A 12,733-nucleotide genomic window follows, 5' to 3' on the forward strand; every position below is an offset into this window, starting at 1 on the left:
ATGCTGCTTCATACAGTTCTCTCCCTTGTTCGCACCTTACAAAGGTTTGCAGAGGCAAAGCTATAAGCAAGCAAGCCTTCCTTCACATTCACAGGGCCATGTTAGCTCACCCACTAGGGGAATCACCAAAAAGTTCTCACACCTGATCCAGATCTGAACACTAGGAAAACAGCGTCAAGAACCAGGCTGAGGTGAGGAGCTGAGTGGTGGGGAGAGGTGGGGGAGGGGGCGGTCCGGCCATGTCTATGGGTGCAGATGCCCTCGGTATTTCTCCTTGCGGGAGCTCGGGAGTTGGTAGGTGAAACATCTCCTTGGTTAAGGTCCCCCCTGTGGACCAGCTGTGAACATGTATGGTCTGAAACTGGGCTTGTCCCAAAGTCATGTGGCCTGTGGGATGGGCTCACGCTCTATCCAGAGGCCCCTGTCCTCCAGTCTGTACAAAGGGAGACCCCACCCATATAGTGCACGGAAGCACCTTCTCCGCATGCTGCCCAGCCCCGCCTGAGGTTACCTGTGTCCAGGCTCCCCTGGGTGCTGCTTGTGCGTCCTATGGAGAGACTGCGGTGGCTCAGGTTACGGAACTGGGAGAAGGAGGAGGCGGAGTCTATGGTATTTCTCCGAACTCCAAAGGCATTTGTGGGTAACAGAAACTGCGTGTAGGAAACAGTCTAAAGGGTGAAGACAAAAACGGATAAAATGAATTACTTCCAAGCCGTGAAAGGTGTGCATTCAAATTCTTAAATCTGCACTTCTAAAATCCAAGGAGATTGGAGATGAAATTTGTTTTGGTATTTATTTGCGCCAAAACCTAACCTCCACTGACTTGAGGCTAGAAAGAGTTTTAACTTATCACACTCTGTGTGAATATTCACATTATATGGTAGAAAGAGCAGTGTGTTTGAGAACTATCCCTGAAGCACTAGAATGTTGTGTAATACCCAAGACACATACCACATTTTTTTTTTCTTTTTTGAACACCACACGAGCTTTATAACCCACCGGGTAAAGAATTCCAGAACACATCAGGCCCCAAGAGTAATGATAAGGGGCTGTGGCCTCATTCCTGTGTAGACACTCCTCACCGCCCCTTTTACTAGATGAGAGAAATGAATTCTTGCCCTAAATAGTTCCCGAGATTACTGCTGATAATGAAGGAATTAATGCCACCACAGAACATCCCTGTATGTTCTGTTGGCAGACGTGATCTCTGATGCTTGTCTCTAGCTTACCTCCCTCATTCCTATGTAGACACTCAACCTTTAGGAATGGACACAAAACAAGTGATTTTCTTTTCACCTACTTAGAGAAGCCCTTCTCATACACCCCTGCCTGCCTGTGAGCTAAGGGCTGATGACACCCGGACACAGTGGTGACCAACTGTTCTGGGAGAGGGGAGGTGGGGAGGTCAGTGGCTGCCCCAGCAGCTTCAGCTGGAAGCAAACTACCCTGAGATGGATTCCCCAAATACTTGCATCATCTCCATAAACAGGCTTCTGAAGGGTTTACAAAGACTGCCTGGATCCAGCACCAAAAGGTCAAGTTCATCTTTGAATCTTCACCCCTCAGAATTCTAGGCAGCAGCTCACTGGATCGCACATAAGGAGGAATGCGACGGCCTTCCTGCTAGGTGCTCACTAAGGCTGAGAAACTCAGCTTCTCAGCATTGTGGGAAGCCTCCCCCGCTCCCACGCTCAAAAGAAACTTTCTAGTAGCAGGAATGCAGCATGGTGACACCATCAGCTAACGTATGTCCAAGCCACTCGGTTCAGAACATGCATGTTGTGTGGGGGATACTTGTCAGTATCCTGCATTCCATCATAAACGGCACTGGTGGAGAAATACTCATGCTGCTACTTCCTTACTGGCTCGGTGGGTTCCCAAGTGCATGCTAAGGGAGTGGGGACAGGCTGGCCCAGACCTGGTTCATCCACCACCGGTGGGTCAGGACTGTCATGCTGCCTCCAATCCTGACCCACCCTGGTGGTGTTGGCATAGACTCGAGGACTGGAAGCTAGGAAGCCTTACCTTCCCGTCAGCTCCCAGCTCCACACCTTCAAGTCCAATGATCTCTTTCAAGCTCACGGCACCTGTGGACTGCTTCCCTCCATCCAACTTCAAATCCCTGGGGAGGACAAGCCCAAGAGAAAATGCTCTGGTTTATACCCCAAAAAGCCACGATGATGTTTACTACACAAAACACCACAGTCACACTGATGAAAACGAGTACATGGGCTCCAGCCAACAGGGTATCCTTCTGACCCTCCTCGGGGGGCGGTTAACAACATTCTGAGGCAGTTCCACCTTGTCTCATCCACTTTGATATAAATGAAATCCAAGCAAAGGGAAAGCTCAAAGATGAAAGGCAGGCCCAGAAGCCGATGGACCTCTGGTGATCCTCCGAGCAAGGCCCCTCCGCCCGCAGTCCGCTAACAGGAAGCCAGGGAGCATTCCCAGGGCATCACGAGGCCAGTAGTTCTCTTAGGCTCAGGCTGCTGGTTTTATTTTAAAGCTGGCAGAGACCATCTCCCCTCACCGCCCCTTTTACGAGAAGAGAGAAATGAATTCTTACCCTAAACAGTTCCCGAGATTACTGCTGGTAACAAAGGAATTAATGCCACCCCAGCCACCCCACCAGGGGACCTAGAACATGAGCATCTTTCTATAAAAGAACAATCTCCAGTACTAACCAGCATTTATACAGCACTTCACAATTTACGAAGTCTTCTACACATCGTCTCCGCCATACCTTAAGATGACCCCATTAGACAGGTACTGCTATCATTAACTTCTTTTACAGACAAAAAACCCACAGGAGGCTGAGCGGTTTGCCAAGGTCACTAGGAGAGGAGGCTGTAGAGATGGGGTTTGCATCCAGTGCTGTTTCTAGAACACAGCGTTGCAACTGAAGCAAGACTGAGCTGGCTGTGGTTATGCTCATGTTTAACTGCTCACATTGTCAAGGACAATCCCCCTCCTTACGGTGGTCCTAGGGCTTGGCTGCTGATTAGAATCATGTGGGGGGCTCTGACAAACCAGCGCAGCCTGGACCCCACCCGCAGACATTTGTTTCAGCTGGTATGAGGGGCAACCTGGGTGTCCATTTTTTTTTTTTTAAGATTTTATTTATTTATTTGGCAGAGAGAAATTACAAGTACACTGAGAGGCAGGCAGAGAGAGAGAGAGAGAAGGAAGCAGGCTCCCTGCCGAGCAGAGAGCCCGATGCGGGACTCGATCCCAGGACCCTGAGATCATGACCTGAGCTGAAGGCAGCGGCTTAACCCACTGAGCCACCCAGGCGCCCTGGGTGTCCATTTTAAACACTTGCCAGGGGCTTCTAAAATGCAGCCATGTTTGGGAAGGACTGTCTTCCAGTTTCTGTCCCTAGGATGTGGTGCTTGTGAGTCAAAAGTCATCTCAGGCTGGCAGTGCTCTTGCTACGTGGCCTGGAGAGAGGCCCCACATTCAAGGGCGGGCTCCTACAACCCAAGCAAGAACAAACAGAACATAAAGGCAAGACTCCCCAGGCCAAAGATAAAGAATTCAAGGAAAAAGAGAGGGAGCTGGGTGAGTAGCTCTTTCCTTAAAGAGAGACAAGGAGCCTCCCCTTCTGGGAAGGAAAACAGGGATTCTCTGATTTAGTTGATCTATTGCTGGCTCTATAAGCCTACCTCTAACGCAGCAGTGTGATTAACGACACTTTTAAAAGAAATAGCCCAGGGGTACATCTGACTTGATTTTGGGCTCAGATCATGATCTTGGGTCCCTGGGATCAGCCCTGTGTGGTGGGTTCCATGCTCAGTGGGGAATCTGCTTGTCCCTCTCCTTCTGCCCCTCCCCCCTGCTTCCACATGTACAGTCTCACTCTTTCAAAAACAAACAAATAGACTTAAAAAAAAAAAAAAGGAATAACCAAAATTTGCATCCAGTAAGTATTCCATTTTTTAAAGTAGTCTCCTTAGGACACCATAATATTGCTATGCTCAAACTCTCTGGAGCCCATCCCAGTCTGCAAGCTTTATATTTATACATATTTTTATTCTAAACACTATTACTTGAATTAGGGCTTTCCCCCTTCCCCCCAGCCGACTGACCACAAACTGTACATGACTGTAAATGACTTCAGGTAATTCCAGACATCAAGCTCACCCATTAGGGATGGTACAGAATAGGACAGTAACTCAGAGCTGTAGACACTGTTGGAAGGCGCAGACCATCCCATCCAGCACTCCAAACATATTGTGAACAATGGGAGGACTCTGGGCATGTGCTTGCATTCTCCCGAGGTGGGGGTGTGTGTGTGTGTGCCTCTTCTGTGAGGCGACTGTGAGATCCAGGATGACTGAAGTCATGTCACTTTATAAACATGCCCTGTGAACAGAGACCTGCATTCCAGGTCCGAATCTCCAATCTGCAGCTGGAAAGACCAGGCAAGCAGGCAGGGAGCAAAGTGGGGCTCAGTAAGGCCACCAGAACCCGGGGATGGCCCACGCCAGAGACCACCCACCCTGCTGCCCCGGCCTTCCGCGGGAGCCGTCCAGGCGGCCGCCCTCACAAAGGGAAATGCCGACACAGCAAGAACCTGAACCAGGCAACGAGGCAAAAGTGGCCATGGCGGGCAAGGAGAAAGGGGATGGCCGTGGGAGCCCAGGAGGGGAGCGGGTATAAAGACAGCAGCGCCTCGCATTTCATGAAAGGATCTCCGGCTTGCTGCCAGGGCATCCTCCTTGCCGGAAGCGCAACCCAGCGGGCACGGGCCTCAAATTCCCAACTCCCAAACAACTGTCTCCTTGTTTCCATTTTGCCAGACAGAGAATGTTATTTAGGGCTGAATCTAATTTAAAAGCAGGCCTATCTTCACGGGTAAGAAAACCCAAAGAAGTATGGATATTAAAATATGCCCATTCTAAGGGTGCTCCAAAATGGAGAGCCGGCTGCAGGCAGAGACAGAGGCTCATTCCGTGTTTGTGTCCTACCTACACAATGTCTGACGTGCAGTATTTACTTGAAGAAGCCAGACAGGGGCCATGCTCAAACCACACTCCCCCTTCCTGATGCCGCCCCCGAGGGAAATGCAGCCCTAACACGCATTCAACTTCATGTGTGCACAAAGAGCCGAGATGCCTCTCAGGAGATAAATCCCAAAACGCACTTAAACAAACAGGGGTTCTCAGATCCAGTGAGTATTCTAGCACCTCGGGACACCCCAGCCCACCCAGAGGACAAAGGGTAACAGGCACAGCTCCACCACCCGTAACCATGGGAACCCATCTCTTGAGAACCACTGTGTGGGTCTGCTCCCTGTAGCCATCACTTTCCACAGCCCTTCACTTGTATCACTGTCCTTTCTCAGTAACTAAGGCCAAGCTGAGTCAGAAAACAGGCCCGGATTGCAGTGGATGCACCCTCAACTGCTCCTAGGAACAATGCAGACTGCTTGTACAGACCGGCCCTGTGCAACAGTGCTTCCTGCAGAGACGGACACATCCTCCGTCGGAGCTGTCTGGTGTGCTAGCCAGCAGCTATGTGGCAACGGGGTACCTAAAGTGTGATCACTTGCCTGAGGAACTGAATTGTTTATTTTAGTTCATTTATTATTTATTTAAAGATTTTTATGTCATTTCTATAGCCAACGTGGGGTTTGAACTCCCAACCCCAAGATCAAGAGTCACATGCTCTACCGAATGAGCCGGCCAGGGACTCCTCATTTCAGTCAATTTAAATTTCAACAGCTAGCTAGTAAGCTAATAACATAGCAAGCAGCTACTGTATTGGACCAAGTAAGCCTTCCACAAGCAGCCTGGCCACTGCCTCCGGGTGTTTACTTTCCAGGCCCGGCTCACTGGAGAAGAGACTGTGTCAGGTGTCCCACAGGAGGTGGGAGACAGGCAGGACCGTGCAGATGGAGCCAGCACAGGACCACCCTCGATGGGGAGGGAAAGGACGACTGTGGGACTCGTGTTCAAAGGGGACCCACACCCCGCACCCCTTTAACATTCTTGAACAAGGCTCCTGACAGTGATAAAATGCACATCCTAGGTGAGGCACAGAGCAGCAGGGCCCCCAATCTGAGGCGTGAGAGAGACTCCAGGTCCTTTACACATCCTGGTGGAGAGAGAGGAGGATGCCCAGTGATGATTATGTTTTAATTTCCCTTCAGTAATCTTGGGGACGTGCGGCACTAACAGTTCATATTAAGTTTTTTTTTTTTTTTAAAGATGAGACATTTTCCGCACACCACATCTGGTGCCCTGCTATCTGCTCCATTTGAACCTCAAAACCTCATCCACGTGGTAATAAATGTATCTGCTCCAGAAAACCCACAGCTTCATGGCAGTGGCTGAGGGCAGACTTTCCAATTTTTCTGCCTCCCACTTAAGAAGAGTTTGTCCCTAACTTCCAGGCTGCCATTTTGGTGGCACTGAATTAGGAGCACACTTTTACACACATCTGTGTGCACGTGCATGTCCACCGATCGAGCCACAGTTTTCATCTAAGCTAGGTCGGTATGTTGGGTTTCCTAGCTTTTTATTTTCTCTATATTAAGGTTTTTGGCATATGAAAATGGCATCTTTCATAAAGAGGCTGATAAACTTTTCTAGGTTCCTTAGCTAAGTGCTTGCTGAAACCTTATATTAACACTAGCCACATGAAAATGCTGTTGTTTGTCCATTTTGACCTATGTACACAGAGACTGCATGCACATTGAGCCACCTGATTTACAGGTAAGGCAGCCGCTCAAGACTGTAGGCGTGACTGTAAAGCAAGCAAGAGACTATGGCCCCAGACACTCCCTGTCTGGGGATCCAGGAAGAGCTGCCTACAGAAGGGAACTGTGAACGGTCCTGCTTCTTCACCCAGAAAGAATCTTTTAAAAACTTCAGTGAAAAGGATTAAGCATTAGTCCCCAGGGAGTCATGATAAAATCTTGATGTTTTCTTTCTAACATCATTGTCCTGAATTCTCATTAAAATCGTGTATGGAAACAGAAATATCTGTTTGGCTCAAAAGCCAGCATTAACCCTCCTGGAGCAGGAGAGAAAACTGGAGAACACGGAACTGCAGCTGTAAGTAATTGAAAGCAGAATGAAGTCGGACTTTCCAGTTTCTTTGAAAAGCCTAGATTATTTTCCCCAGATACATGTAGAGTCCAAATATTAATTTATGTTCTGCCTTCTTCTAAAAATGGCATGGAGGCAAGTTCAAATACCATATGTGGATACTGGCCAAAGCTGTGTGCATTACAATTTACAAGCCGTAGCTCGCACTCACAGACGAACGTAGCTAGGCAGGTCATAGGGAAGGATCTCATTTGGACCAATGCACTCACAGAAGCATCGGTCAGGAACCACGGACAATGCAAGGGTCTGTTTTCTTCTCTTCCACAGGCCCGGGTGACGCTATAGCTCAGACCTACTTAGCTGCAAGAGCTCATTTCTCATCTATTCAAGTTTGTTTTGCAGAGGCTGTAAGCAACAGACACACTTTGAAAACCCAGCACAAAGGTTTTCTTACAAAGTCTGAATGGTAGGGATGGGGGTGGCTGGGAGATGACTTAAGGCAGGACGGTGCAGGGGCTCCCAGAAGATGGGGGAAGCAATGAAAACAGAAGATGAAAATGCATTTGGGGAGATAGCCAAGCAGCAGTTATGCCCTTAAGCAAGGGGCAGAAATAGAGGCTGGTTCTTTGTGGAGCAAAACCCTATTCTTCTTAGGATGGGCCCACATTCAGAGTGTAGCTCTCTCCTTAAAAGCCTGTGATTTGATGGTTGCAAATCCCCCTGCCGGACCTGTCTTGGTCTCAGCTCTCATGGCAAACAGTAAATGCAGATGATTCTGCAGTTGTGGAATCATCTGGTCAGAGCCCATGGCCAATCTAGATATCCTGGTACCCAAAGGGGATTACCTAGGTCACTGCCACCACACTATGGCCAACTCCCGATTTCATCGCGTTTAACAGGCAAGATGATCTTTCATTACCTTTTCTGATACTCATGGAGCCATAATGCATGGAACTGATCAAACTAGATTCCCTATTAAGTAACAAGAAGTTTCAGAATGCCTGGGTGGCTTGTTAAATGTCTGCCTTCATCTCTGGTCATGATCCTGGGGCTTCGGGATGGAGTCCCACATGGGGCTCCTTGCTCAGCAGGGAGTCTGCTTCTCCCTCTGCCCCTCCTCCCCGGTTTGCGCATGCACACACGCTCCCTCGCTCTGACAAAGTCTTTAAAAAAGAAAAAAAATAAGTTTAAGGTAAGCCCTTTCTCTTAAGGAGTATATGATTAGTGAACCAATGTTACTCCTAATAAAAGAAAGGTATGATTTAAATACTTAACATCTGGAAAGTAGATGGAACTGTGTGAGTAATCCAATTAACTAGTTTCCAGGGCTTTTAGCTTCCAGGATGGCCTGACTGCCACTTGTGATCCTTTAATGGTGCTCTAAACTTGAGACCTTGTAATGCCAAACAGAAGCACCACTGGGCACTTGCTCGTTAAGGGACAACAATAGTTTAAACACTTTGATGCATAAATAATTTAAAAGCCAGTTAAATATTAATAGGATTTCTAGATCTTTCAAAAAAAAGAGACTTACTGCAGAGAGCAAAGCCTGAAAGCTGGATTAGGAAATACCACTTGTGAGCTAATTTTAATTAAGAGATTATGCATCAACTGGAACTCAGTGATTTAAGTATTTATCATAGTTTAAGAAGTCCTATGTCTCACCTCTTCAGATACATTACAGCTGCCATCTTGGACTGGGTCTGCTTACTTGTATGAGAGCAGAGTGTTACACTACCACAGTTCAGAGTCAATGGAACTAGCCCAGGGCTGACAGGAAAAAATGAAATCAAAGCAGCTTTTAGTCTACAAGGCCTGCGCCTCACACTCAGCACTCCATCGATAAGCCAGCCCCCCAAGGGTAACTGGCAGACAATGAAGCGGTCTTAATGTAGCTTACACCAAAATCTTTGTCTAAAGGCAGCTCCTATAAACAGCCGGATAACGGCATGATTCATCTATGAGATCATTCCAGAATCTGTCTCTGTGTGGGAATATGGTTGGTGTGAGAAAAGAAACAATTTGTGAATGTGTAATTTTCCACAACAAAAAAGAGATGTTCTGGAGAAAGTGGTTAGGGAGGAAGAGTGGGATGGCAGGGGGCATTCAGGCTTCCAGGCCCCCTCTCAGAAGCAGCTGTTCTCTACGGCTGATCTCTCAATGATCAACACTCAGGAAACAGACCCAAGAGGATGACCTCATCTGAAAGGCCCCCATGCCAAAAGCTAAGGACATAAACAAATACCATGTGGGCACTGCTATTTATTTTTTTAAGATTTATTTATTTATTGGGACACCTGGGTGGCTCAGTTGGTTAAGTGTCTGCCTTCGGCTCACGTTATGATCCCAGGACCTGGATAGAGACCAGCACTGGGCTCTTTGCTTAGCAGGGAGCCTGCTTCTCTCTCTGCCTACTGCTCCCCTCTTTCTCTCTCTAGCAAATAAAATATTAAAAAATAAAAAATAAAGGATTTAAGAGAGAGCGAGAGAGCGAGGGGCGGTGGGGAGGGAGTGTAGAGGGAGAGGCAGAGAATCTCAAGCAGTCTCTGCTAAGCTCGGAGCCAATGCGGGGCTCAACCTCATGCCCCTGAGATCATGACCTGAGCTGGAACTAAGAGTCAGCCACTCAAATGACTGAGCCACCCAGGTGCCCCTGGACACTGTTATTTTAAAACACACCCCCAGAGATAACCTGTTCTACACTGGGAAGCCATCTCCTTCAAAGCATGGTCTCAGATACATCTGTAGTAAGCAAACCCAGTCACTATCATTTAGTCAGGTCTGGTTATCTGAATGGGTCCATTCCTACACACACATCAACAAGCTGGAATCATCCAGCGTGGTTACTTTACATAACCCGGAGTCACAAGTTAACTCGGTTCACTACTACTTCCTTCTGAATCAGATCCCTATATACAGAAATATCTACTGATGTCTGTTTCAGGAAATAAAGTGCATCTGGGCACTTGTCTCAGTTCCCGTATGCAGAGATGGTCCTGGGACTGGCCCTCAATACAACGCTTGCAGTCTCTCACGCCCCAGTGGTTGTGTTCCAAAGCTTTTGAGCTGGCTGTCTGGAACTTGGAATGCATTTTCCCACTGACACTATGTTACAAATGGGGATCGCCCACACAGTGCTCTTTTAGCCTATAATGTCACCAAACTAGCCCTGGGCGAAGCAAGAGCTCTGGTTATAGGAGCAACAGGTCAGAAGGTTTAAGGGGGGGAAAGAAATAGGAAAAAGTGGAGTCTCTCTCATGGTTTCCTGGTTTGGAGCTGACCTTGAACAACATGTTAAAGGGTTGAGGTCAAGTTTGCATTATTTCCCTCTCTCTCTCTGGGGCTCCTTTTCCTTCTCAGGACCCCAGGATCCTTACTCCTAAGCTGTTCCTGTCCATAGTTTCTCCCCTCTCTCCACTTCTCAACCCATAAATTGTTTTGCAGCTCCTGGTCCCAGGGTGTCGGCACAGCAGCCCAGAGGACAGGGCCGGGGTACAAGAGGCGACGGCAATGGTCTTAGGTAGAGGTGTGGATGAGCTGTATCAAAGTGGGGTCTGCCTACTGAATAGAGTCAGGAAACTTAACTTGCAATTTATTTTGTAAGCAAAGGGTTGCCACGCCAAACCACAGATCTACACTAGAAAAGAGAAGGCGGTGACTCATGTGGATAAAAGGCGAAAAGACTCCATCGGGCCTTGGCAAACTGCTGGTTGAGAGAAGAGGAGCCGGTTTAAGGCTGGGACTTTTCCCAGAAAATAGTATAATTTACAAGCTTAATCTGAGAAGAGTGTTTACAGCTATGGGAAGGTTTGACGTTACAGTTATAGTGAAAGAGACGGGCAACATCTGTTCCTCTTCTCAGTGACCAGCTTCCAATAGCTTGTTTTGAAAGGTGGGATTTGGCAAAGCTTCTTCCCACCAGCAAGAAAGATCAAAACAAAACAATCATCTCCTCGTATCCCATACAAGCATGTGTACTATGGGATAAGAAGTTTAAAAAAAAAAAAAAAAAGACTGGAAGGAAATAGGCCAAAATGTTAATGAAGATTTTGTTTTGGGAGGTAAAGGCTCAGTAAATTTTACCTTCCTTTCATTTTCACATACATTCTAGATTTTTAAAAATAAGCCATGTACCACTAAGGAAAACAATTTAAAGACCAGATAAAAGCAGATGTGAAGATGAATCCTTTGTGTTTGCAGGAACATAGTGCTGGCTAACTCATCAAAAATTGAACTGAGACCTGCTACGCTGGAGCGGACTTAGAGCAATGAAATAGCTCCATGACTGGAAAAAAATGGAACCAAAGTGGACATTTAATGAGTACTTATTACATACTGCCTGGCAGGTTGCTCAAAGCTTTCATATGTAATACTTCCTTTGATACTCTCAAAACTCCAAAGCTGACATCATAGCCAGTTCTACAGACGAGTGAGCACCAGCAAAGCTAATTAATTTGCTGGGACTGAAGAGTCTGCCTGACCACCAACTCTATCCTGTGCAACCTATGCTCCTCTGCTTCAGCTGCCCATCAGCCCTGAAGGCAGGGATGGAGGGCTGTGGTTTTCCTACTGGGATCATGAAGGATGGAGTAAAAATGAGTGGGCTTCTCATTCCCACCCACTTTTCTGGAATAGCTGTGGTTAGCTATTTTATTTATGGGAATTCTGTGTAAACTTGTATTGGAGGAATGGTTTCTCCAGCTAAAAAAAAAAAAAAAAAGGTCTGAAAACCACAGGACTAAACAGTCTAGCTCTAAATGTCTATCTTTGAAGTGTGCTCCTTACCACCGAACTGATGTGAAATAGCATTATGTGGCGAACCTTCTGGGTCATGTATCCTTTGGTGAGTTAGCCTGGGGATGCCCCAAGAAGTGGCAATGCCCTCATGTCGAGGAGGGGCTTCTATACCCTTGGAAGTGGTTTCTGCTCACTGAGCTCAGCCCAAAGGCCTGCCGTTATGAGTGACAACTCACTCCTGCTAATGATTAGTGGGACTTGGGGGCCCAATTGCAGTTTACTTGAAAGGAGTTAGGGCAGCCTGATGCCAGTCTTCAATCTAAGCATGCAAGAAAATCCCAGCACCTTCCCCACACATGCCCCTGATCACACCTGGCCATGCTAGGCCCCAGAAAACACTGGACAGCGAGGACCAGACTATACAGGAACGTGTGAAGGTGTGAGTTGGTGATGAGAAAGACCAAAGCAAAAGCGTCACTTCATCCAACATGGAAAGGGCACCAGTGATGAGATGAAATTCCCCACTGCCCCTTTGGGAAAACCACCCCCTTCTAACTCGATACAAAAGTCAACCCAAAGATGTCCATTGCTTTAAGTATACATGAAAGGAAAAAAATCACATGTTGATCAAGGGCTAGAAAAGCAAGCCAGCTAAAGCCAGGAAACCCTGATGGGGCTTGGGAAGACCAGGTGTGACATCAGCAAAAGGCCCTTGGCATTCCTGGGGTTAATATTCAGGGTGTTAGTATTTGAGAAGAACTCCAAGAGCACAAAATGAGTGATACACGGGTGGTGAAGCTACATGTGGAGGTCATTTGGCTGGGTAGGTCAGGGGAGGAAACCTAGCTGGGGCTTAGCGCCTGCAGCCTGACACCCCCGTTAGTCACTGCAGACTTACCAGCTTTCACCGTGGCCAGGGCAGCTATTTGCAGAAAAGT

The 12,733-nt window shown here is 47.5% G+C and overlaps 1 protein-coding gene across 3 annotated transcripts in view; it reads right to left on the reverse strand.

Moving 5' to 3' along the window:
* Positions 1-12,733, reverse strand: part of CABLES1 (Cdk5 and Abl enzyme substrate 1) — a 109,356-nt gene that overhangs the window by 20,333 nt on the left and 76,290 nt on the right. For all 3 annotated transcript variants that reach the window (XM_082698760.1, XM_082698759.1, XM_082698761.1), the window contains 2 exons: positions 2,026-2,122; positions 512-668 (listed from right to left, as the gene is read on the reverse strand). In XM_082698760.1, coding sequence (XP_082554886.1) covers positions 512-668; positions 2,026-2,122 — 254 coding nt within the window. The remainder of the gene's footprint in view (positions 1-511; positions 669-2,025; positions 2,123-12,733) is intronic.

Source organism: Mustela nivalis (assembly GCF_964662115.1).
Source record: "Mustela nivalis genome assembly, chromosome: 14".
NCBI lineage: Eukaryota > Metazoa > Chordata > Mammalia > Carnivora > Mustelidae > Mustela > Mustela nivalis.